Genomic DNA, 26,560 nt, shown 5'->3' on the forward strand with positions numbered 1-26,560 from the left:
AAAGATACACATTTATCGATGCACGTTGCATTCTTACATGACAGATATCAGGTTAATATCCCATTTTCAGGTGCAGGAATTAAGAGACAAAGCTTAAATCCAGATTCCAGCTCTGAGTGCATAATGCCTGACACACAGAGGTGCGTTTGGAATCTGGAAGAGCAGTGTGCTTTTTAGCTGCTCGAGCAGGGGAGTGTTGAGTGCTCTGCACTGCCTTTTGAAACTGTAATGAATTGGAAAATGTTCCTTTAAGTTACTAGCCCAGAGCTAGGCACAGAGGCAGAGCTTGAATCAGGTACAGACGAAGGCACCGATCGAATGTCTGCAGTACTTAATCTCTGCAAATGTTAATAAAAGTATTAAGCAGGCAACATGTTTCCTCTTGTTTTGTTATGGTTGAATTTCATATGCAGACGGCATGCCACAAACCTCATTTTCCCCTGCCGTCCCTTCACACCAGCAGCAGCTTTCCCGAGCCCCAGGCACCACAAGCTCTGACTCATTTACTTAATATTCCTCTAATGAAACTGCCCAGAGCTCTGGACCTATTCTCCTCCAAAACAATCTTTCTCCTCCCTATTTTTCCACACCCTGTGCTTTCTTCTCAGCTCCTGTCACATTCCACATCAGTCTCTTGCTGAGCCTCCTGGAGCAGACCTTAGACCTTCCCTCACTCCCATCCCCTTCCTGCCCGGCTCCTCCGAGCCCTGCCAGCCCAGCTGCAGGGATCAGCTGCTCCAATATCTACAGGCTGCTGTTGTGCAGTGAGAGGGCATGGATGAACCAAGTGGCTTATGGTGGAGCTGGGAGGGTGAGGAGCAAGCAGGGGTTTCTTCAGATGCAGTGCAGCGGGGCAGTGTAAAGAGAGAAGGGAAAGGTTCTATGCCCTCTTCTCTGTGGTTCCACGTGGAAAGGACAGGAAAAGCAGAAATGGCTGCAATTAGCTGGTGAAGAAATCCCTGTCTGTCTGCAGAGCTGTGGGTGCTGGGATGAGCAGAGCCCCAGCATGTGGGACCGTCACCTGCAATAGTCTGAGTCCAGCCATTGTAACACCTTTCCAGATGTGCAGAGGTGCACATTACAGCCTGAAATTCACAGACTGAGACGCAATGAAGGTGCCTGAAAACCCAGGCTGCAGCTCAGAAGTATGGCACAGGTTCAGTTGCAATTCTGGTGTGCAGAAACGGATTCTCAGCTCCTCCCTTTCACCCCATGTCTCTCATCTCTGCTCCCTCCTTACTCTGAGACCTGTACCGAACTCTGCAAGTAGCAGAACTGCTGATGAAAACAGCATTGCTGGAGCGACTGCAAAACCCAATAGCAAAGCCATTTGGTGGGAGCAGAAGGTTGGGGGGAAGGGAAGGTTTAGGGGCAATGAACAGCTCTGGAGCTGGGACACAAGTGCTGCTGGAAGGGGCCACGACCGATAGGAGCACTTGGGATTGCATGAGGGAGGTGCGGGTGTTACAGGTGAGCACTTCACGGGGGGATTTGAGACAGGGCTGTGCCTCAGAGCAGGGCTGGCAGCTCGGGCAGCACCTTCTGAGAAAGGCAGGAGGGCTTTCCCTCCCTCAGCCTCCTCCTCGCCGGGCTGGCAGCTGCCGAGTCCGGTTCCTGTGCAGGGTCAGGAGGAGGCAGCAGGCGAGGCCTGCGTGCTGCCAGAGCTGTGCGGGGACAACGCTCGGCCTGTCGGGGTGTACAGATGCGAGAAGCCGAGCCGTTTTGCACAGCAGGCGACTGGAGCTGTGAGTAGACAGGGCTGGCGGTGCCGGTGTCGGCCGCGCTCACAGAGCTCTGCTGGGCTCTGCACAGACAGGCCTGCTCGCCTCAAAGACAGCGATCGGATTCTCGCCCTCCGGGGGTTTCCAGCGAGCGCGCAGTTCAGAGGAACCCTTTCTTTTCTCCTGCTGTTCACACCCTGCAAAGAATTTTCTATCAACAAAAGAAATCGTTTTATAGTCAAGCGATGTTCAGCCCCGGTGCCTGGATGGGGAGGGGATTTTGGAGGACCGGGGGAATCTGTGAGGGCTCAGAGTGAAGCCTGCGAGTGAATGCAAGATACGGCCAACAGCTCAGGGCAGGCGAGTTTGGGCTCTGCAAGAGCTGAAGCTCGGCTCAGGAAATGGGAGTAACCGAACCAAATGCCAGAGCAGCCCATAAGGAGAGGGGAGGTCCAGGCAGGAGCTCTGGCAGACCAAGAAGACTGTTGTTCCTTCAGCCTCGGTGGCTGTGTGTGAGTGTGATGGATGCTCCCCCACAGGAACCGCAGACCCATAGAACAGCTTAGGTTAGAGGGGACCTTAACGATCATCTATTTCCAACCCCCCTGCTGTGGACAGGATTATCATCCACTGCATCAGGCTGCCCCATCCATTGATTATCTCCATTCCATGTGGGTCCATGGGCAGCCTGTGCCAGCGCGTCACCACCCTCTGAGTAACAAATTTCTTCCTAACATCCAACCTAAATTTCCCCTCTTTTAGTTTAAAGCCATTCCCACTTGTCCTATCACTATCACACCATGAAAAAGTCAGTCCCTCTCCTGCTTGTAAGCTCCCTTCAAATACTGTAAGATTGCAATGACGTCTCCCTAGAGCCTTCTTTTCTCTAAGCTAAACAAGCCCAGCTCCCTCAGCTTATCTCCATAGGAGAGGTGCTGCAGCCCTCTGAGCATCTTTGTGGCCTCCTCTGGACTCACTCCAACAGCTCCACATCCTTCCTGTATTGGGAGCCATAGGCTTGGACACAGTACCCCAAATGGAGCCATCCTTGAAGATCTGTGATATTTTCAGGTTCAGTGGGATGATGTCAAACCCAGAAGGATTTTGTTTGAATGCTATCAGTCATTCCTCCAGGGAAGGCCTGTCTGTTCGAACCCTGTTTGATGGCAGATATCCCAAATCTCCTTCTCTGTGCAAGGGTCAGAAGTGTGCCGTGGGAGCCTGGGGAGGTCTCCCCAGCACCAAGTTTATGAGCTGTGGTTCTCCAAGTTTTCTTGGAGAAATTGCATGCTGTGGGTTTTGCACTGCTTTGTTTTCATACGTGTTAATATAGATGACCAGGAAATGCAATTTGTCTCTCTAAGTGGAGGTACTAGCGAGCACTCGTGGTCCACAGCTGCTGCTGGGAGCTTTTCTCTTGGCCTTGCAGCTGGAAGAGCAGATGTCACCCTGTCATTGGGAGAGTGGAACACAACTGGCCAGAGTGTGGGCTCTGCCCACTCTGAAACACAGCTGCCTCCAGTATCTCCTGGAGCAGATGCCCATCGGCTATCGCTGTTACAAATGTTTTCTGCTGGGAGACAGAACTTGCCGATTTTATCATGGAAAGACACTCTGTAGTGTCATATTCAATGACTGAAATACTAAATGCTTCCAAATCCTACTTCCACTATTTCTGTGCACATCACAGCCTCGCTTGCAGCCCAGGTCTCATAGTCTCACTGTGAAGTAGGCAGTTATTCTTCATTTCTGTGTACTCCAAGTCTGTGATGATGTGTGTTAGCCTCTTAAAGCAAAAATTTCTCAAAGTTCAGGAGAAAACTGGGGCTCAAAGAGCCCAACTGCTGCTTCAGGATGAAGATGGGCAGGGCAGTGAGAATGTGGCCAAGCTATGTCATCAGAAGAAAGTACAGCCCCCTGGAAGCACAGCCTCCACTCTTGGGACATGCCAAGAGATCCCACCAGTTCTAGCAGCAGGGCTGGCAGCCTCAAACTGGGCTGGAAAACCTTTTTTTGAGTTACTTAACCATTCTTCACGTTTCTGTAAAGCAGTCGTTGCTTCCCTTTGCCGTACAAATGTTCCTGCATGTGTTTGTGATGGTAGAGTCAGTAGTTTTTGGAGAAAGATGGAAGTGTGATCTCAGAAGCTGGGCTCAGTTACCTGGGTAGTTTTCTTGGCTTCCATGAATGTGTCCAGAAGCTGGTGAGCTTGGGAAAGATTTTTTTTGTGTGCTTGGGTAAGGCAGTTTTTAAATGTCAAAGTTGAAAGTACTTTTCCTTACCAAAAAAAGTCAGCAGCAAGCCGTTCAGAACTGGCTGAGCAGGCAACCATCTGAGCAGCTGGGCTGACTGCATGGCATTCTGCAGGAGATTTTCAGGGCTTTGAAGGCAGACCCATCTCCATGTCGTATCTCCTTTGAGATACAACAGCCTTTGGGCTGTTTGTGTCAGAACTGTTTGCTTACTTAATTTTAAAACGGTCACATCCACACAGACCCAGGGATTGCCACATCATGATACTCTGGAAGTGTCCTTTGGCACTTGATTTACAGCAGCTAAATAGCAAGGGGGTCAGTGGCCAGCTGGCCACCAAAGCAGGAAACCGGATGACAACGAGAATAAATAGTGTTTCATGGAGCTGGAGTATCTGACAGTGCTGGAAGCTGGAAGGACAGATCAGCATCCAGGATATTTGCTGTGGGACAGGTTCTCAGATGGCTGCTGAGCTGTGTGCCAGCAGGGGTGGCAGTGGGAGCAAACAGCACATGCGTTCATATCCCTCCCCACACACATCCACGGGCCCTGCAGAAGCGTTGCATTGCACAGGCAGGTGAGGATTTCTGTTGAGGATGGGAGGAGTGACTGATGGAGTTTTACAGAAGGGGCGTTTCTGCAGGTTTCCAAAGAATGAGAAACAGCCATCCTTGGACAAATCTCTGGGAGAAGCAGCGTTTGGGAAATCCCCAGGGTTGGTAGCCGAAGTGATGGATGTGATCGGTGAGATGATAGAAGCGGTGAATGAAAAGTACCGTCTGGGCTGTCAGCCTGCACACGCTGTGAAGGTGCTCAGCATTAGCAGCGTTGTCCTTCTGTGTGTGTCAGGAGGATGGTGGGCAGTTTACAGACAGAGACTTGAGCATGGGCAGAGAGAGGTGGCAAGGAGGGGCTGTGACATGTTCCATGTCTATGAGATTCAGCAAGGAAAGTCACTTCCAGACTATTTTTACGACATTAGACGAGGATTTGAACACTGCTCCAGGAAAAGTGCCACCCCCACTGCCTCGCTGCAGTTTGTCCAAGTTGACCTTAGTGGTTTCCTGCCAAAAATGCCCGTGAACAATAATGACTTGTTAATGATTTATCCCTGCGTTCTCAAGTGCTGCACTGATTCCTAATATAACAGAAATCATCAAAGCAGTGCTGTGCAGGCTTTAAGGTTTTGGCTACAGTGGCTTTTTGTCCTTACACGATGGCAGTAATGCAGGTTGTATGAGGAAATGGAGAACTTGGTGGATGGGGCAGTGTAAATGCATGTTATTCAGTGTATTGTAGGAGTCTTGGTGGGAAAATCAACAGCACTGTACTGCTGGAGAACTCAGCTGAACTGTAATGAAGAACTGTCCCTTCTAGAGCCTGCACGGCGAAGAACGGACGCATCAGCTGTTTGAAGAGTTTGCCTTCTGCAAAGAGATCTGCAAATTCACACTGTTGGGGCTGGGTATGGCTCTGGTAATGGGAGCTGTGAGAGCAAGCTGTGTTTCCCTGGGAGATGGACACCTGTCATTTTCACAGGGCAGAAGTATGCAGGCTTACGGCACGGAATACAACATTAAAAAACCTGTTCTCTGTGCTTGGAGCATGGCTGTGTAATAAATCCTTGATCAAACATCCTGCCTTGGTGCGGGAGAACACAGGAAGATGAAAAGCAGCCGATACGTACAGAGGCAGAATTTGTGATTGCAACAACTCCAATCCACCTCCACCCTTCAAAGCCAGGGGAAAAAGCAAGCAAGCCCAGGAACTGGAGTTTGCATGAGTCAGTTCAAGTGTATATGGCTGATTGTACACAATGTAGTGTTGTTTTATCACCAAGAAGCCATATCAGAAGCTCCGGGCAGGTTTAGATACTCTTTTGCAGTGATCATTCTCTGACAGAGACCAGAGAATCCTTTTTTATTAGCAAACAAACAAACAAACAACAAAACAACCCAAGCAGAAAATACAGATTTGGCTGGCGTCAGCCTGACAGCTCCTTCCTCCAGATCCCCGGATCTGCAGTAACTGGAGATGAGAGAGGGCCTTCCGTCCAGTAAGCAGGAGGATTGTTCTGCTTTCAGAACATTCTTTATTCCTAACTCCTGTGGCTCCAGGTGTCCTTGCTGTCCCCACACTCAACTCCCTTTCAGGTCTTTGCCCTCTTCCATACTTCTGGAGGAGATGTATGTGGATGAGAGTTGGATCCTCCAGCTGAGGCGATGTCACAACTAACCTACTTTCACTCCCTAAAAAAAACCCTCTGTGAACGGCTCCTTTCCCATTCTGATGAACAAAAAATGGCTTTTAAAGCTGTCAATCTGTACCATTTTAAAGTAAGGGTTGGTGAAATTGTTGTGAAGATAGCAGTAGTAACCTTCTACTTGATCACATTTTGTCAAGCAAGGTGGCTATTTTGCTTTCTGCCCCCCTTGTCCTTGGTGTCATGTCTTCACAGCTCTACTCTGTAGATGTCATGTATTCGCAGCTGTGGTCTACTCTGAACACTGCAGCAGTGGTGGCTGAAAACAGAAATTTCTTCACCTTTTTGGCCTCAGTCTCTTGAGCACTGGGCCAAGAGCTGTGTCATCCTCGTCCCTAAGAAGCTCTGTGTGGAGACATGCCCTTTGGTGATCAGTGTTGGATTCTTCAGAGGCTCCCTGCAAGCTGAAACTAAGGGGAAAAGTTATGCTTACCTACTTCAAGCTCCTTTCAACATGCCAGCCATGCTTACAGAATGTCTGTGAAACTGTTGGTTGCTGGAATCTCCAGGATGAAAGCTTGGCTACATGCAGAAAGGCTGCTGACAGTCAAGGGTGTGTTTTGGAGCTAACAGAGATTGCCTTTGGGAGTCTCCTGTGAGAGTATCCTCAGTCAAAAATAGCTATTGATGGAGCTGAAATCCATCATGGAGTTCGTTTGCAGAGGATATTGTGGAAGAAAATATAAATGGGCAAAAGGGGAAGGAAACACTTCTGTGAAATCATCCAGCTGTTCATCACTGTGCTCTGCATACATCCTCCAGAGCAGTAGCTCCCCAAGCTCCCAACCACTGGATGCTGGGAAGACATGAGGTGGAAGCTCACTTTCTGATTGATATCCATTAGTTGGTGAGAGACAGGTTTTGAGTTCCATCCATTTGGGGTTTGACCCTGTGTGCATGTGCTGACATTTTTATTCCCACTCAGCATCTGAAGTGGAATCAATTTTGAAGCCTCTCAAACTTTTCTGTTTAAACTGGTGCAGACAAGTTGTGTGGCCTTAAAAAGAGCACATGCATGGATGTTGGAAGTGAAAGTCTGCAGCTGTGCCAGGGCTGGGACACAAACACCCCATCTTTCTCACCTCCTGTAGCAGCAGATGAGCTCAGCATCCCCAAGAGCCCAAAGCTGCATTCTCTGCATTCCTGTAGCTCCTTAGATGTCAGTGATGTCATCGATAGCAGCCAGGGAAATGTGGATCCCAGAGGGCCCAAACTCATGTCTTAGCAAGTAAGCGTAGGAGGAACCAATTTTTGCAGCGTACTGTACTGTACTAGCAAGTCTTATTGAATCAAAGCACTGCAAATGTGTTTGCATCTGTTTTGTCTCTTGGCAATACTACAGCATCCAGGAGGAGTTGCACTTCTGTCCATCACTGGCTATTCTCTCACTCCAATGAAAACAACTGCATCCGAGCAACAAGACAGTGGGAAGTCAAGTTTGACGTATGATCAAAAAGCAGGGCATGTGTTCCTTTAGCTGTTCTGCATTCTTCATCATTATGCCTAGAACTTGCTGACACACACCGTATGTGTGCAGGAGGTTGCTGCCACTTGAAGGCGTCCCTTCTAAACTCCAGCCTTCGTGTCATGGACAAAACTTTGCCAGCCTGCAGAGGAAACCCATTTGCAATTTTTTGGGGCAGGACAAACGTGCCTTGTTTTGGGAACACAGTAGCAAAATTTTAATGCAAATTTTCATCCTTCTTTTTTATTTTTTCCTTTTATTTAGATGATGGCATCCTAGCACTGCCGCAGCCTTCTGGCAGGCATGCCATCCATGGATTGATGCTGCTGCTGTGGCTTGCCAGATTTGAACCCCAGGCTGCACTGAAGCAGAAGCTTTTGAACAATGCTCTGTGCACCACAGATACCTTGAAGCCGTGGTAGCTCAGTCTGCAGGCGGCCTCCTGAACATTAAATAACATTTTCCAGCTTAAACTTTGCTGACTGGGGGAACCGGACTGGTGGTCCAGGAGGGTGTTTGTATCTCACATCGAATTGTATTTTTTTTCCTGGTTGTTTTAGGAAGTTGTCTTTGACAGGAGCTTCCGGGAGCCATGCATGACCCAGATCAGCTTTCTGCCCCCACCGGAGGCAGCGCCAAACCTCCTCTGGGTTTGGAGGTTTAGGACTGGCAGTGGGACGGAGCGGTCATTGGAGCTGTGGTATTTCCTGCCTCGGAAGCAGTTCGCTGTGTAGCCTCAGTGTTACTTGAATGTGGCTCTGTGTTACTCGTCTGTAATTAGAGCAGCTTGCCAGCTCTTGATTTCATCCCTTCATTTCTACAGTGTTTCCAGACCTTGTGCAGTTTGCCCCAGAGAGCTGGGGCTTGTTTTCTAAACCAAATTTAGCCAGGCCTTATACCTACACCTGCATATTTCCAACTACAAATAACAATGGAAGCGATTTTATCTAATCTCCCACCACCTGGTTTGTTCTTGTCCACACTCTTAGGCATGAGGGTGTTGAAAACACTTTTGGCAGCAGTAGCTTTAAGCTGTGTAACCACCAGCGTCAGCACAACCACCCAGGCTACGCAGACGGCGTGTGGGGAGGAAGGTGCGGGCAGCAGCAGCAGCATGCAGGCAGGGCAAAAGGGAAAGCAGCCCTGCCTGTGTGGAGGCTGGAGGAAGGAGAGCAAAGCAGTGCAGGCGCAGCCCTCAGCGATGTCCTGCAGGGAAGAGCCTGCCCGAACAAACAGTGCCCAGGGGCTGTTAGGTGCTTCTGTGTCTCCGCATGACTCGGTGGCCGGTCCCCAGGACACCTTGCAGAGCAGAGCCGTGACTTTCTAGCTTGAGGAGCGAGTGCTGAAGGCCCCTCCTCTACGCCGGCATTTCAGCGTTGAGCTTTGGAAGGACTCCAGGCAAGCAGTGAAGGGCTCTTTGATAATATCTGACGGGCGGGTAAGAATTTTGGGCAGCGGCCAAGATACACATTGCCTGTAATCGTTAACTCAGTCTGTAAACAGTTCAAACGGCACTGAAGAGGCCGTCAGTTATTACATTAGAAGCAGCCTTTCATCTCCCCGCTCAGAAGCCAGCCGTACAGCGCTGGCCCCTGCTGCGCTGACTGTAGCTGCAGGTCTGTAGGCAGGGCAGGCAGTGCTTGGTCATACAATGCGCGCCGCTCTGAATGGCTGACCTTCAAACCTTCGGTGCTGCGGCAATAACTAAATCATTAGTTTCCTTTTGTTCTGCACCTGGCTGAGGCCAGGGATATTCAGGGGGGAGGGGATGGGATTCGGGAGTTGGACGGCGTTCCCGCTCTGGTGCACACAGCACAGGAACCCAGCAGAGCTGCCTCCTGACCCCGTGCCCATCACATGCCTGCGGCTCTTCCCCGGTGAGCACAGGCCTGGCATATAGCAGCCAGGTAAGGCTGCCCCACTGCTGGCTTCTCCAGAAGGAGCCCCACCGATGGTTCTGGCCTTCGATGTCCAAGCAGCAGTCAAGGCAGCAATGCTGCTGAGCTTCATCTTCAGAAGAGTGTTGGAGGATTCCCCAGCCCATGTCAACCTGGGGAGAGCCCCAGGGCTCTTTCCAAGAGCTGCTCAGCCCTCCTGGAGATGCGTGATGCTTCAGTAGAAGTAATGGCATCATCTGCCCCAGGGAGAGTTTCCTTATCCGTCTTTGCTCTTCTCGATCTATTATCTCCTATCTATAAGAGCAAGAATGCTTTCTGGCATTCACTTTCAAGGCTTTAACTTTGAAATCCACTTTAGGAACTTGCTAGTTGAGGAAGCAATATTCTTGTCTGTGTGGTAGAGTGGCCTGGGTTTGGGTGAGTGTTTGCATCTGGCCCATCACTGCAGAGTTGCCTCTGGCATCAGAGCTTTCTCCTTGATCTATCCAGGCTCGATGTATCTGCACCGTCCCTAAGCTGACTCTAAGTGACCAGACAGCTTTGTGTGGTAATTGCACAGATCTGTGCTTCGTGTGGCAGGAATGATGTCTGTACAATCCATACTGCTTGGGTTTTGCCTCTTGCTGAGGGGCAAGACGTCTGGCTCAGGGGCAACACTTGAGTGAGTTTTTGTGGAACAGTTTTAAGCTGCGGGCTGTAAGAGGGGTCAGCGTGGCGCAAGAGGCTGTTGTGTAAGAGAGCATCGGAGAACTGGGATTGGTGGTGGCATTTTCCCCTCTAGGGTATATGGAACAGGCTGTAAACACGGGTTGGATGCACTTCACTTGGCCTTGACTCTCAGACTGTCTGTGCGTGCTCGGAGGCAGCAGGAGCATGAGCTGTTCTCCCGTGACTTGGGCCAGCTTGCCTTTACTTTCATTTAGCAGTGTGAGTCAGGGCTGACCAGAGAACCTCCCTTTGCCTTTGATATTCCAAAAGGGGTATATGGACGATCATGATGAAATGTTTCCCTAGCTTTCCTTGATGACCCGTATCATCATTGCAGAGACCACGCAAGAACAAGTGACACTTGCTTTCTCTGTATCAGACCTCTCTGTCTTCACTTCAGCAGTGCTGCCAAAGGACAGTGAAGTGTGTAGAAAGATTTTTCTCCAACACCATGGCCATGCTTGTGCAACTAGACAGAAAAGATCCAGACTTAGTGACTCACCTACAACATCTAACTCTGCAAATGGGGTAATCAAATAAACATCCCTGTTGGGGTTCAGCACTTCTCTTTGTTGCTCACCGACTTTGCAATGAAAACGGGAAGGAGATGCAGTTGTTGATTAGGGACTGATTTATTGTATCAAACTCTCACACATTGCTTTAGACAGTCTTTAGACGTGCCAAAGTTCACGAGCACAGGTAAGGGAGCAGGACTGTGAGTATGGCAGTGGCTCTTTGTCTCCTCTCCCACCTCCCACTCCTGTAGGGGACGAGGATGCTTGGCTGAGCTACTCACTTGCAGAGGTAGGACCCGAGTCTCTCTAAGAATAATGTGTTTGTTATCAGTGTACGTGTTTGTCTGTGACTCATATGTGGGTAAGGTGTGTTTGCTTTTATAACAGATCTTGAAACTTTATGCAGGGAAATTAAAAAGCCCCATATCCTGATGACTAGGCTTCATGCCCAGGAGTCATGGAAGCTGCAGTTTTTCCTCAGGCCCTTTGAAACACTCTGCCATGCTCTTCCTTTCCAAACCAGCCATTTCCATCTTCTTCAGTTCACTCCATCTCCTAGCCTCACCCTTTCCTGTTCTCCTACATGTTTCTAGCAGCATCCCACAGTGCTTTTCAGCTCCGTCTCATGTACCAGCCTTTCTGTAGCCTTTCCAACGGCTGTGCCTGCGAGTAGAGTGACAGCTACAAGCTGGAGTAATGCTTGTGTAAGTGGGGCTTCTGCTGAGCTGATACAGACAGGGAAGAGCCTCACCCAGGGACAAACACGTTCACACGGTGCGAGCTCTGGAGGAGGTCAGGGAGGAGGATCTGATGGCTGAGGCTGTCCCCAGTTGGCAGCAACATTCGTTGGGCTCGCCCTGTGCCAGTGGAGCTCAGCACTGCCACACATTGCAGGCTGGGTCTGTGAAGGGCTGTCAGGATTTTATCAGCGCAGCACAGGACTGAGAAGATTTGGGAAGTGTGCCTGCTGTGTTCCACCCCTGCTGTGCAGAGGTGCAGGAGTTTTCCCTGGTGTCAACACTTGCGGCCGTGTTTGTGCACTGACACTTGTTGGAGACGTGCCACACAGTTGCAGCTTTTCAGAGCTGGTAGGTCTCCCTTGCTCCTTCCTGTGGTGATCCTGGTGCAGGTGCCTGGTCTCCATCTCCTGGTAGACTTCAGCAAGGGATCTTGGACAATAATTCCCATCACAAGGTCATTTTTAGCAGCAAAGATAGGGAGGATGCTAGCAGAGTAGTTCCTCTTGCTTTTTTGAAACCTTTGAGGGATCATTTATTTAGCTTGTAACCTCAGTGGCAGACACTCAGCAAGGATGAGGATGAACCAGTATAGACCCCGATATCCACAGATAGGGAAATGTCTGTGTTCTGCCCTCGTGAGCTCAAGCACTGTGACACCCACAGGACTGGGTGAAGCAAGTAGGTCACTGGGGAGCAGGTATCTCTGGACGATAAGCAGTGGCACAACAAACAGTGCCTGAGATGCTGCGTGCCCTCCAAAGGCTGCTGCTTGCTGTGCCCTTGGCTCCTCGCTTATCTCCTCACCGTTGCCAGGCTGCCTTGTTTTGTTGTGCAGCTCCCTTGCAAGGGAGCTTTTCCAACAGGGGACTTCCATTGGCTGTGCCTTGCTGCACCAGCAGCCCATGCAAAACTCTCCTGGTGTCAGCTGCAGTGATGGAAATGCCAGACTGGAAAAATCAGTGCACGCTTCTCCTGCTTGAGTGTTCCCCAAAGTCATGTGCAGGAGTGAAAGGGATGAGGCTGCTGGCGTGGTGCTGGGTCAGAGCCCTGAGTCACAGAGCTGCTTCTCGTGGACAGCAGAGCCTGGAGGGTGGAAGAAGCTCTCGCAGCTCTCTGGCACTGACCACAGACCTCAGCTTCAATACATTATTTCTAGCCCAAATGTCTGTGGCAAAGGTATGTGTGCAGCCTGTGGTGCTGCACTGTGCGCCTGGTGCCTGTGGTTGCAGGAGGAACGTGGGCAGCATGGAGGTGGGAGGATACAGGTGCAAGGGGCTGACATGAGGCAATGGGAAAATGCACAGCCCACCTGCGAAGGGAGGTTGGAGAGTGAAGACTCCACTTACGGACACGTAACACCGGTGGCATGCAATGAGAGGCCTAAAAAGAGAGAATGAGGTGTATAAATGACCCTGCCTGAGAACATGGTGTGCAAATGAGTCCCACTGCAGCTCCAGCATGCCAGCCTGCTTCTGACAGCAGCCAATGTCAGATGTGCGGCGCCCAGTGATGCTCACGCATCCCTCTGTGCAGCGCTCAGAGCTCAGAGCAGGGCTGGCAGCCTCCTGGTTGTGCAAGGCAGCCTCCATGCTTTCCTGTTTCACCGATTTGTCTAATTGCTTTTTAACCCACACCTTTGGCATTCCCAGCATCCTGTGGGAACGAGCCTTGCCATTCGACCGGACCGCGAGTCGGCTCCGTTTCTGTTTGTTTGAAAATTCCTGCTTGATAATTTCACTTGATGGCCCTGGTGCTTTTGTTTGAGAAATAGTAAATAATCACGCTGCATTTGCTTTCTCCATATTTTTCATGATTTCACATAGCTCTAAAATAACACATCTCTACAAACCTAAAGAGTTTGTGTTTGTTTAATCTCTTCTTGCAGAGAAACACTTCCTTCTCTTTAATGTGGAGTGAGCAGAACTTCTTGTAATATCCGAGGTGTTGACACACTGCAGCTTTATCTGCTAGATTTGCTGGTTCGGTTTTTGTAATTCTTCTACAGCAGTGCCTATCGGTCTGTTTGCCTTCTGACTGCTTTGGGTGATTCAGTAACCGCTTCCATAGGACTCCCCACAGCGACAACAAGCTCCTTCTTGAGTGTTAAAAGCTGACCCAGGGCAGATAGAACCAAATGGCCGCGTGTTCCATGTTTGTTGGTTTGTTTTTAAGCCTTTTCTGTCGTGCTGTCACTTGGTGTCAGGAGATCCCTTTATGGCCAGTGTGATGTTTACCAGCTTGAATATTTATGTGTTATTGAGAAACTCAGTCACTTAATTATTCCTCTCATTTTCCAAATCCTTTGTGAAAATGTTCAGACAATACAGTTTGCTTCTGGGGCTTAACTGGTGAATGTGCTCCATTGTAAAGGCTGACCTGCTTTTTCTGTTCTGAGTTTGGGGCAGGACTGCATAATATTCTGTCATCTTTCATAGCTTCGACTTTGTAGAAGATCAGAAGTGGAGACATAGTGTACAAAATTAACCAGACTACTCCTAACTACTACTAACCACTACTACTAACCCCTGTTCTTTCACCAGCTTCACGGACCCCGTAGGTTTGTGGAGCATGACTCCTTTTCCCAAAGCTCTTGGCTCATCCCTTCCCTTCTTCCTGCTGTTTGGTTGGGGGACGTCAGGGTTACCAATCTGCTGTGCCCGGATCGCCTTCAAGTTCTTCACATTCAGTTTTGTGTTTGCTACGTTCATTTTCCTGGTGCTGGGATCGATTTATTGATGAGTGATACACTGCTGCTAAGAGCTCACCAGGTCAGTCCGTGATGTGCATTAGAGCCCTCTGATGGACGCTATCTTGTCCTGTTCTCTCCTTTCCAAGCCCCTTTTAGGGGGATTTTGTCACGATGTTTCAAATCAAATCAATCCTTTTGACTCATTCCCCATGAAGAAACTGTGAGCACTCTGAATTCTGAGAATACAGAGAAAACCAAGGCGAGGCCGCACTTAGCTTTGGTGCTAGAGACCTTGCTTCACCAGCCTTGTCCCTGAAGAGCAGATGTCTTTGAGTGGTTCTCAGAAAAAGAAAACAGATGATCTCTTTACTTTGGGCATAGCTGATTCAGTGAGAATGTAATAAGCCTAAACTGCAGCAGGATGGATTCAGATAAGTCATCAAAAACTACTGTGCTGTGCGGGGGAGAGCGCAGCCCTGGACTGGATTGCCTGGGGTGGGTGAGGAATCTCCATTTTTGGAGGTCTTGAAAACAGGTTAAGCGAGTGTCTCTGAGGAATGTTTGAGGTCTGGCTGATCCTGCCTTCAGGCAGCAAAGTGGGCTCCGTGACCTCTCAGGGTCATCTTTTCTTCTGCCGTTTTAGAAGCGAAGCCCCCAGATGAAGGCTGGCACTTGCCCTGCGCCCGCCGTTCCCCGGGGCAGCTCCGCGGGCTCCATGCAGGTGGGCTCCTGCTGCTCCGGGCGCAGCGTGGGGCAGGTCGGTGCGCGGGCGGCAGGGCTGCTGGGAAAGGCTGCGAGAAGTTAGCAAGACGAGTTTGGTATTTTTGGAGGGATGGTGTGGGTGGAAATGATAGAGAAGGAGCTGCCACGGGGTAAGGAAACGAGGGAAAAAAGGGGCAGCAAGCACGTAGGGATGTGGGGGAAGCTCTGCATCCTGCTGAGCAGGTGGCAGGGAGAAATGGAGTGACAAAACCAGGGGGTTCGCAAGCCTGACTGACCTTTCTTTGCTAGATTTGAGAGGCTTCCCAGGAGAAGAAATGACTTCTTGGTTTGGCAGTGGGTGCTGCAGACGTCCCCAGCCTGGAGAAGCGCTTCAGTCCTGCAGGCAGTGAGCTGGTCTGTGGCCACACATGGTCTGGTTTTGGGGGCAGTGAGGGATGCTGATGCAGCAGCTGGAGCACAAGCCCTGTCTTCACTGAGGAATCTCATAATATTTGTTTTTCCACATGATCCTTGGCTTACTTTTTGTGTCTGCTCTTGTCTTGCGAGCACAATGTGCAGCTGTGATTGCTCACTCACTCAAAATGCAGCAACTGATGTGGTGGAAGTGCCAAAAAATGCAGTTGTAGGATGTGAAAATTAAGGGCCAGGTCCTGTTGCTTTGCTGCTGCTTGACAGGTTGCCTCTTTGTCACCAAACAGAAGGAGAAGAGGTAGGAAGAGAGAGTGGAAGCAGTCGGGAGCTCTCATGGCTGCCTCCTGCTCATCTTCTATGGAGTGCCGAGGAAGGCACCAGCAGTCTCAGCTCTAAGAGGTGATTTGTGCCCAGTGAGGGACTCATTGCAGAATAAAGGGATCCACCAGTGAGCCCCAGCCCTGTGGGCTGCAGCCTGCAGGATGCTGCATGCCTGGGGCTCTGCTGGCTGTGGGTTCCCTGCTGCTGGCCATGCCTTCTGTGAGTGTAGCTGTGCAGCACAAGACAAAGGACTTTTGCTTGGCCAGGGAGATCAGGTGTCCTAGAGTGCAAAAGCAAAAAAAAAAAATGTCCTAGAGTCTTAATAGGAGATCACAGAGAAAGTTTTGGTGCATTCATCAGCATTAGCAGGTCTTTCCCCCGTGGTTTCCCTCCCAGGTTCCCCTCCAAGAGTTCGTCTGTGCTACTCAATGTTATTTGGAGATGCAGAATCATTAAGGTTGGAAAAAACCTCTAAGATCATCTAGACCAGCCATCCACCTACCACCAATATTGTCCACGGGCTGTGTCCCTCAGTCCTACATCTTTCCTTAAACACCTCCAGGAACACTGACTCCACGACCTCCCTGGGCACCCTGTGTCAGTGCCTGACCCACTTCTTCCCAAACCAGCTGCAGGCAGAGATGTCCCCTGCCCCCATCTGCCCCACACATCTCAGCAGCATCGCATCCCACTGCTTGGCTTGCACTAACGAGACCCTCTGAATCCCCATGCTGCTGCATGGTGCACTGGGGGTCTGGGCTCCTTTGATAGCCTCCCCATTCTGAATCTGACGAGTCAACCCCCTTCTGCACTGCTCTGGGACGGTGCTGCAGCTACCTGCAGAGCAGGGCGTGCTGCTGTGTGGACAGAGGCACAAAGCCTGCCCTGATCCTGCTGCTTTATGATGCTGACCTTTCTTGCTCGCTTCCCACACTTGCACACACTGATGCATTAATAAAAGCTGCCCAGCACCCTTAGAATTCATAGGCTTTTCTGTACCATACCCTCTTAACGCACTGCAGTTTAGTCACAGAGAAGGACGCCTGCCAGCTTTTCAAGGAAAAAAGCTGGGAATGTTCATGCAAGATGACAGGACTCCCCAGAGGGAGCCAAGAATTGCAGCTTCCTTTGGCCACCCATCTTTCAGCCTTCCCCTCACCACCAGGCTGCAAGCCCAGAGGCAGTTGCACAGTGCGGAGGCAGGGATGTGATGGGGCTCAGCCCCTGTGCCAGCAGCTTGGCTTGAAGGGGTGAACATTTTTCCAGGGAATGTGGTCTCTGGGATCTTTCCTTCTCCCATCTCATTCCTGGTGTTTCCTGCAAAGTGCTTTCAATTTTGCCATCCTTCCTTGGGCTTCTTTGGCTTCTCCTCTACAAATTCACCATAGCATTTGATGAGCTTGGTGGCAGAAGAAGTGCTCTGTTGTAATGGGAAGCTGTAGGCTGCAGGTCCTGCACCACAGGGCCCAGCAGCAGTGCTGGCCCACCAGGACAGTGCTGTTGGGATGCTGCATCCCAGAAGTCAAGGGCTGTGGTCTCATCTGGCTTTGAATATCCATGACTGGGACAAACCCAGACCTCTGTGACGGTGATAGCAGGCACTCCACCTTTCCCTGGGATATCTTCCTGGTGAATCAAAGCTTTGATTTGTTCTTTGTGGCATTCAAAGCCTTGCTGACACTCAGACATTGCCATGGGATGGAGAGATGCCCACTGGGTGTCCTGCACCCTCCGTGCAGGTCCTTGAGGCATGGAGTTTGCAGTGGGCTTCAGGCACCCATCGCAGTGCGGAGCCTCAAGATCTGAGCTTCCTTTGCTTCTGTCCCACAGTCCCACCCGCTGTCCCTGTGCAACACCAGTGAGGATGAACACACAGAGTCAGGATTCATCACCATCGTCAAGCTTGAGCAGCCGGATCGGGATCCCAACCCGTGCCTGTCCCTGGCTAACAAGGTATGTGCAAACATGCTCTACAATGGCACCAGTGCAGGAACTGATGTGATGCAGGAAAGAGCAAAATTGTAATAATTCACCGGGTGAGGCACAGAAAGGATCAGCACTGAGCAGCTCAGACAAAAGCAAACCAGACAGACTAGAAATGGGACGTGACTGCTGAGGGCCACCATCCATCCCCTTCTGAAGGAATGGAAGACCTCAGAGGTCTTCGGGTCGGGTCTCTGTGAGTGAATGGCAGTTTCTGTGTCAGAAGTTGAGGTCACTGGTACAATTCTGTGGTGATAAGGAAGTCAGGTGAGAATGAGGGTCATTTTAAGCCTTAAAATCTTTGCGTCTCTGATAAAGTTGAGTGGATGGAGGCTAACATTAGCTTTCTCTTCAGAGGCTGAGTCTGTGTCCTTTCATTGTCTCTGTATAAAGCGTTGTGTTATTTTCCATAAGTTCTGCACAAACACGAAGAGCCTTGTTTAGTCTGGGTTGGATTTGGTGGTGCAGCCTCGGTGACAAAAGCAAGGAAAGGGGAGCGATGCTGAGATGACCCCTGTGATGGATTTTACAGCTCGAGGCTGCTTTCCCACAGCCTTACAGGCAACCAGGTGGCAATGCCTGTCCCTTTCTGCACCGGTGGTGCTGGCTTCCAGCCTGCCTGCAGGCACTCCTGCTGCAGTTCCTCTCCTGGGGATGCTCACAGCTCTCTCCCTCATGCAGTTCCACAAAATACGGGCAGATGTTCTTCAGCTGGCTGTGTTCCTGGGCCCTCCTTTGGACTTGTGCCCTGACTCCTTCACCCCTGCAACTGCTGTCCTTCTGCACTGGGGTTTGTCTACTTTTCCATCCTCCTGAATCCTCTGCCCAGCTCCTTCCCTCCAGCAGTACACAGATGGATCCCCAAAGCTTTGGCTGGCATTTTGCTTTGAGAGCACAAGGGCAGCTGCGGGCTGTGGCTGGTGCTGGGGCAGGAGCCTTGTTCCCTTGGCGTGCGTTGCCTGCGGCAGAGCTGTGCATGTTGAATTGCAGTGCTATATCAACGCTGATAAAAATAACCATGTGCAAAGTGTTATCATAACCTCTCCTGCAGCTGTCACCCAGCCAAGCAGTGCACACAGACAGCACTTTCAAGCCCAGCATGAGAATGACTCCGTCAGTCACCTGATGCACTTTCTGCTTCTGTTCTCTTAGATGCTAGCCCTGCTTCGACATCAGAGCTGACTTTGGTAGGAAGGTGTCTGATCTGCCTGGGGAGAAACAGCCACGGAGGACACATGGAGTCAATTCAGATTGATTTATTTCTATTTCTGCTGCATCGTTTGCAATTCTGTACCACAGAAGTAGTTTTTCCCCATGTGAAACACTGATTCCAAGTCTGGTTGTCAGACTGCTGAAATCTCCTAAACCAACCTATGAATACTTCCAGTGTTCAAAGAGTGAGATGAGCTGAAGAGAGCTGACACAAAGACAGCAAGCACTCAGCACGCAGGCTGTGAATAGCCTGGACACAAGTTGCTTCTCTGCAACAGGAGTCTGAAATATGGTGTGAAAGATCACTTGCCCAGTCTTAGTTGTTTGTTTCCCCATCACTGGTGTATTTAGCAGGATAAAATCTTTGTAGAGCTCTTCAGTGTTCATCAAAGCTTGACTGGCTCCCATGAGTGGAAGTCGCTACTTGAAAGTCCTGTTTGCTCCTTGTTGCTGGCAAACGCCACGGCTCCTCTGATCCCAGGCAGGACCCCAGGCTCTGATCCCTGCCCAGAGCCCCTAATGCCCCTTTTCCAACTTCCCCATTTGTTCTATCAAATCCAAGAGTGCACAGTCCTATCAGCGACTCAGAGTCCAACCTCCTGGAGCTCCGTGGTCTTCCCCACATTCTCCATTTCCATCCTACTCCCAAAGCCCACAGCCAGCCCTGGCCCCCAGCTCCTCCCCACCGACCAGATGAGCTCGGAGGCCGCTTCCCCGGCGCTGCGTTTGATATTGCAGCTGGGAAGCTGCAGCACTGACCTCTGGCCCCTGAGCTGGAGTTTGGCAATGCAGCGGGTAAACTGCTGCAGCAGCTCCGGCAGATCCCTGTTTGCACAGGCGCTCGGGACGCCCAGATCAAAGCACTCCGCATGAGTAACAGCGGCCCAGCCCTGCACTTTGTTCACGTTCCCGGCTCCCTTTCACAAGAGCTGCCTCTGCCTGCCTCGAGGGCTCGGTGGGAGAACGTGGGTGAGAACGTGGGTGACCCCGTGAGGTCCTTCAGTGTGCTTTGAGCTCACCGGCATGGGGTGCACACTCACTTGTGTGGTCCCAAAGCTGTCCTCATCAGACTGCAGCAAGTGCTAGGCAGCGAGGAGCGTGGCGTGGCTGATCCCTCAGCTCCTCATCCTGGGCCTGCAGCCCAGGGATCACCTGAGCCTCTCCCTGATGAGCGCAGAGGACAGGGAGCAGAGAAAGCAAGAGCAGGCACTGGTATCACTGCATCGCCGTGCAAGCACAGAAATCGGGATGTAATCCTCAATCTGAACAGAGGATATTACTCCTGTGAAGAGAGGCAAATGTTTACCCAGATAGTAGATACTAATGCAGATGTACAATATAAAATGTTTACTGAAGCTTCTGTTCTTTTGGACAGGCAAAGCTGGCAGGGGAGCGTGGAGCTCGTGCAATCCTTTTTGACATTACCGATGATGAAAGTGCTGCCGATCAGGTACAGACCCCACAGATGTTACCAACTGAATCTCAGTGCCCCCACCCCATCCCTAAATGTGCACAGGTCAGGACCCCCCACCACCAACACAGAGTGGGAGGTCCCAGGAAGACGTGCAGCCTGGCTTGGAGGGTTAGCACTTACCCAGCTCACCCGTGCACACAGCACTTGTCACTTCTGCACATCCAGATCTGCAGGCAGCACAAGCAGCTTGTAAACAACACCGTGCTGCTCTTGAAGGATATTTCCTTGTCAATTAAAGGTGCTTTCCAGAAGGTGATTGCTTCCTTGTGGGAAATGGTAGATTACCAGAGCCCATCCATCAGGGCTGGTGTAACTCAGAGGAAAGGTGATTTCTCAAGTTTTCAAGCAGAAGTCGTGGCCACTCTGGTATGCTCTTGGTGATGCTCTGGCTACAAGTTAAACATCAGTGCTTCCACCAGCACTGCTCATCTCTGCAGTGGAATAGATTCCTCTCTGAAATAATCAAAGGATAATGAAAAGCATACAACACTAGATAAGAGCACAGATAGGGAAGCTGTGCCTAAGATTAGCAAAATCTGGAGGAGAGATCAGACCTGGCAGGGGTACTGGAACGTCTCTTTCAGGCTGTTCTGGAATGTCTTTCACCACATTTGTTTCATTACAGCTGAGAAAGCCCAGAGGTCTGAGTCAACCCGTGGTGCTGATCAGGGGCCACGATGCTGAGCTGCTCATGGGCGTCGTGAACAAGAACAGAGAGGCCCATGTGAAGATAGAGGTCAAGGAGCCACCAGCTTGGGTGAGACACACTGTTCCCACTGTTCCTGTATCCTTTCTCCCCTGGACTTTCCCAAAGCTGCTGATCTTCCTTCCCCTGCGTTGCAGATGGTATTCCTTTGCAGGAGCTCTGCAGAGCCATTCTCCCTATCTGCATTGCTCAGATGATGTGCTGCAAAGAAACACTCAAAAGCTCTTTGAGCTTATTTACAGCTTCTTTTGCTTAAACATCATGAGTGAACTGAGGAGATTTCTCTTCGTATGACATCAAGCCTTGATTTTCTTATCTTGTGCTACCTTAGGTCATGGCTTATAGTGCGTTGAGGTGCTGCACAATCAAACATCCATTTCTGATGAAATGTGCAGAAAAACAAAACTGAGCCCTTTTTCTTTTCTTCCATCTGTAAAAACCACGGAAGCAGAATTTGGCCGAAGATGATGTATCCAAAGTGATGGTCAGGAAGAGATCAGAATTCCCCTGCTTGGCCTCTAAGTCTCATTCACAAGGGTAATTTCTTTCCTGTTTTATTCAACAGCCTGACTACGACGTGTGGATCCTTCTCACTGTGGTCAGCACTGTTGTCGTCATCATTTTGATTTTTGTCGTCCGCACAAAGTGCCAGCTGAACAGGACACAGGTAAGAATCTCACAGAGCAGACGTGTCTGAGCAAACAGGAATGCAATGAGAGCAGCCCTGGAATCAGTTTGGGGGAGGAAATGTGTGCCCTGGAGATGAGGCAGGTGTGTGCCTGGTGTGTGTGGAATGGTCCTGAGGTGGGCTGGCAGCATGCCTTTCGCAATGATCTTGCTCTCCTCCTACCACACCACCCAGTCAGATGTGTCTCCAGATTTGAAAATATCCTACACTTCCAATAGAAGGACGAGCCTCTGGGGATCAGAAATTCAGCATCACTGAGTGATTTTGAACGTCCATTATCAGTTATCTTCTGCTGGTAACAAAGTCCCCTCTGGATAGGCAAACAATCACCCATGGAAATTGCCCCCAAATCTGCAATAATCACATTTTCAAAAGTGGAAGAACCTCGAGGAACACGACAGTGCATGGCTGAGCATCTCCTGAAAGCCTCTTTTCCTCCTGGCAGGACTCGGTACAGCAGCAGACCATGCAGGCCATCAGGCAGCTGGCCACGCGCAAGTACCAGGCCAGGTGCCGGCAGGCCTCGCGGTGGGACTCGGCCAGCAGCTGCAGCTCGGCCCCGGTCTGTGCTATTTGCTTGGAGGAGTTCACTGAAGGCCAGGTAGGCTGCAGGCATGGCTGTGAGCGAGCCTCAGCTCTGAGCTGCGGTCGGGCGGGAGCTTGACAAGGCTGGGAGGCCCTGGGGAGGCTTCCTTCAGCAGCTCCTGGAGGCTGGGTGAGGTTCAGCAGTGATGGAAGACTGACTGCCCTTGGCCCGAAGGCACTGGACCTGCCTGCAGATTGCAGTTCCCTAAAGATGAGTCTCCTATTGTTACTGAAGGGTGTAATGACCATCATGTGTTCGTGTTGAAAGAGTGAGGCAAAAGTGGGGTTTGCTTCTCCTAACCAGTCAGCCCATAGTCTCCCTATTCCCAAGGGCTAGCAGCTCTCTGGACATCACTTCCTAGGGCTACATGCAGCGAGCAGAACCAAAGATGCCAGACAGCTGCACAGCCTTCTCCATACAAAGCTGGGCTGCAATGGCTTGCTGCATGTCTCAGTCTTTCAAATGTTGCCTCCTGGAACATCACAAGCCCCCCCTCTGTACCCAGTTCTTGAGACAAGGTTCTCCTCGCTCACCCTCCTCATCCTCTCCCTGCTTCTTTCTAGGAACTGCGGATCATCTCATGCTCCCACGAGTTTCACCGGGAGTGTGTTGACCCCTGGCTGCAGCAACACCACACGTGTCCACTTTGCATGTTCAATATTCTTGGTAGGCATTTCCCAGCCAGGGATAGGGGTGGGTGCAGGGATTGTACCCAGGAGGAACACGTACCTTTGGGCAATGCATGCAGTCAGTGCAGCACAGGAATACGTCTGTGTGGGGGGGTGGGGTACCAGGTAGTGTGTGCATGGAGGGGGGATGTCTCTGCTTGTGCACAGTGAGGTTCTGGGCTGGGGCAGGATCTGTGCCATTCCCAGGGCCTGTGGGAGTAGGAGTCGGGGTCTGGGGCCAGGGCCCCAGAAAGGATGCAGGGTGTGCAAACCATCAAGAGGGTCTGGTGGCAGCTGTGAGCTGACACAGGGCACAGGTGGGATGTGGGTATGAGTGTGCGGTAGAGGCTCGATGATGCTGAGGCCACCACAGCCAGGCCATAGGGCGTTCACTTGATGCTGCTGTCTCTCTTCGCAGCCCGAGACTCAGTGGACCAGGCCACGGTGGCAGGCTCTAGGCTGGCTCCTCGGGACATGGAACCCGGACGGCGGCTGCACCTTTTCCGCCAGCACCCAGGACATTCCCTTTACCACCTTCCACATCCCTACCCTCAGAGGAATCTCAGGAGCTTCCCTTCAGAGCCAGCCCACAGCAACCCCTTCTTCCACTCTCCAGAGCTCTCCCAGCTGGATTTTGGCACAATCCACTACATGCCATACAGGCCAGCCAGCTCCCTGCCCGCCTGCGGACACGCATCCCCCCTGGCCTCCGGTTTGCGGGGCCAGCAGCACCCCAGCCCTCCAGCGTGTGGGCAACCCCCCCACAGGACGTGCTCCCTGCAGCCCACACCGCCCTGCCTGGGGCTGACGGCAGCCCTGGCACAGCGGCAGCACCGGGCGCCCATCCCGCGCCGGGGGGTCAGCCACGGGCACCAGCACAACAGCAGTGGCTCCGGGGAGAGCTATCTCACGGAGCACAGTGGGTACCTGGCAGACGGTCCAGGCAGCGACTCCAGCTCGGGGCCCTGCCACGGTTCTTCCAGTGACTCCATGTTGAACTGCACAGACATCAGCCTGCAGGGCATCCATGGCAGCTGCTCCACTTTCCGCAGCTCCCTCAGCAGCGACTACGACCCCTTTGTGTACTGCAGCTCAGATGGGCCCACCATGGACAACGGGCCGGAGCGGCAACGGGCGCTGAGGGAGACGCGACCCAGGTCCTTGGACCTGATGGTGCCCGGCGGTGCCGCTCCAGCCAAGGCCCAGGTGCTCAACCACATCCACTACCACCACCACCAGCACCACCATTACAGAAGGGAGGTGGAATGCACACCTGGCCGGGCTGGCTCGGGCCCTGGGCAGCGCAAGTCCCGATACTCTGGGGCTAAGGTTGGCTTTCACAGTGCTCGGACGCAAAAGAGGGCTGAGAAGAGCCATCACTCTCAGCAGCCACTGGAAAGCAGGACAGAGTTGCAGGAGGCTCCTCCAGTGGGACAGCCAGCCTGTGCCCAGCAAGGTCGGGAGCCCCCGCATGCCTCCTCCGCTTCTCCCAACAGGTTGGACTTCGGTGTAGATGCCAACAGACAGTCGGGAGCAGCAGGCACGTCCCCTGTGCTGCTGCCCCAGAGACACAGCTTACAGAGCCGACATCACCGAAGGAAAAGAAAGTGTCCCCTGGAGCTCGATCCCGCTCTCCTGCCCGAGGATTCAGCCTTGCCCAAAGCCTCTGATGCTCACATTCCTCACGGCCACCCTGCTGGCCACCGCTGCTCGCCCGAGGTCCAACCTCTGATCCCAAGCTCTCCCATGCCCTGCAGCACGGGCTCCCGGCCGCTGTGGAAGTGTTTGGTACCACAGTCCAGCTCAGAGCTGAAAAAGCAGGAGGAAGGGATGTCAGGACGGGAGGGAAACCGCGCGGTTCCTGCTGGTTTCTCAGGAACAGGCACCCCAAGGCACAGTCTCCACCTGCACTGCCCAGCTCAGCAGTGTGGGCAGGGTGAGTCTAGTCTGGGTTTTCTCTTTCGGCAAGCAGATGATGAGGGTGGGTTGCTGCAGGTGAGGTGGGAATGTGCTCCAGGTGCCCGTAGGCTTTCCTATAGCACCACTGGTGACAGAGGTGTGCTGGATCTCGCCCATCCTCAGGTGATGGCCGGAACGATTGTTGCCTGTTTATGGATTGGCTGAGTGCATCAAACCCCACAGTCTCACCCTAAAATAATTCCAGTAGGAAATAAGGCAGCTCTGTAGGAATGTCTAGCAGACAGAGTTTCTCCCAGCGGAAGGGGTGGAACCGCATTTCTGGGTATCCTTCCCTCGGTCTGGATGTTCTGATGGCAGAGCCCATTAAGGCTCACTGGGCTTTGCTGTTTGCCCCAGCTTGCCAGCCTCAATAAGGAAGTGTGTGTGCATGGCTGCGAGTAGCACAGGAACAGACTGAATGAGTTTATGGATTTGCACATCCCTCCTGTCTCACCTGCCCCTTCTGTGTGGGAGTTGTTTCTTAGTGTCTTCTGGAAATTAGAAGTAATTAAGATCTGGCCCTTTGCCTAACTGCCGTATGTCATTCTGCCTCCTTGTGTGACTCTGAGAGCAGGATGTTTGGAGGCTCAGCTCCCTGGTTCCTCTGCAAATTGCAAGCTGCAGGCAGCAGGGGCAGGTGCCGGCTCCCCTCCTCACCCTGTCACTGACTCACTGCCGGTCCCTGTGCAAATCATTTTTATTTAGGTACCCTATACAGAACTAGCAGCCTAATTTCTGGCTTGAAACTCCTGACTCACCGTGCCCATTGTACCACACAGATAATAACTTCCTCCCCACGCTGTCTATCCAGCCCCACACCCCACCCAGGCTCCTGGCCACACCATGCCTGCGAGGAAGTAGCAGGGAAGAGAGAGGCCAGCTGGGCACGGGGCTCAGTGCAGTGCCTGCAGCCTTTTCCCTGGCACAGAAGGGCCTGGTGCTGCAGATGGGTGATGGGGGGGTTTCTTCAGGATGCTGCTGCTTTGGGAGATACAGCAGTGGGGGGATGTCTCTGCAGTTTGCAGCAGCTCCAAGGGCTGATGATGTGCCCAGAGCTGGAAGCAGTGTGCAGCAATGTTGTCAGGACTGTATCAAAGCACCATGGCATGGTGCATTGCTCAGGAGCCTGTGCAAGCTCCCGTTGCCAAACAGAGCCCATGCACTGGTGTGGCTCAGGGTGGACCCCACTGTCCCCAACCCGGGTGCTGCCCAGGAGGGGCAGTGCCATTCCTGGGGGAGCTCCAGGTCCCTCTCATGGGCAGCATTGTCTGCAGCCTTGTCCATCAGCTCTTATCGCCTGGACACTTGTGACATGGCTGCTGCTGGGACACACCAATGCCTCTGTCCCCTGCTCCCAGTCTCAGGGCAGTCAGCACTTCTTCCAGTTGTGGCCGTGGAAGTGGGGTGGGGAAGCATCTGGTGAGTGTGACAGCACAGGGCTTTGCGCTGACCTCTCTACTTTGCAGCAGCAGAACTCGATGTTCACCAAAGATCGCTGCAGTCTGGGTCTGAATGGGGTCTGAGGGGAATTAAGGTGTCAGGCAGTCTTCCCTGGAACCCCCTGTTCTGCTGGGCAG

The 26,560-nt window shown here is 51.8% G+C and overlaps 1 protein-coding gene across 1 annotated transcript in view; it reads left to right on the plus strand.

The window, feature by feature from the left end:
* The window catches only part of RNF43 (ring finger protein 43), a 52,776-nt gene that overhangs the window by 17,910 nt on the left and 8,306 nt on the right, over nt 1-26,560 (plus strand). The window contains exons 2-8 of the mRNA XM_048966850.1: nt 17,538-17,660; nt 20,278-20,352; nt 21,002-21,133; nt 21,648-21,749; nt 22,216-22,371; nt 22,920-23,022; nt 23,443-24,960. Of these exons, the coding sequence (XP_048822807.1) occupies nt 17,538-17,660; nt 20,278-20,352; nt 21,002-21,133; nt 21,648-21,749; nt 22,216-22,371; nt 22,920-23,022; nt 23,443-24,960 (2,209 nt within the window). The remainder of the gene's footprint in view (nt 1-17,537; nt 17,661-20,277; nt 20,353-21,001; nt 21,134-21,647; nt 21,750-22,215; nt 22,372-22,919; nt 23,023-23,442; nt 24,961-26,560) is intronic.

This window comes from Lagopus muta, chromosome 20, assembly GCF_023343835.1.
Source record: "Lagopus muta isolate bLagMut1 chromosome 20, bLagMut1 primary, whole genome shotgun sequence".
Lineage (NCBI taxonomy): Eukaryota > Metazoa > Chordata > Aves > Galliformes > Phasianidae > Lagopus > Lagopus muta.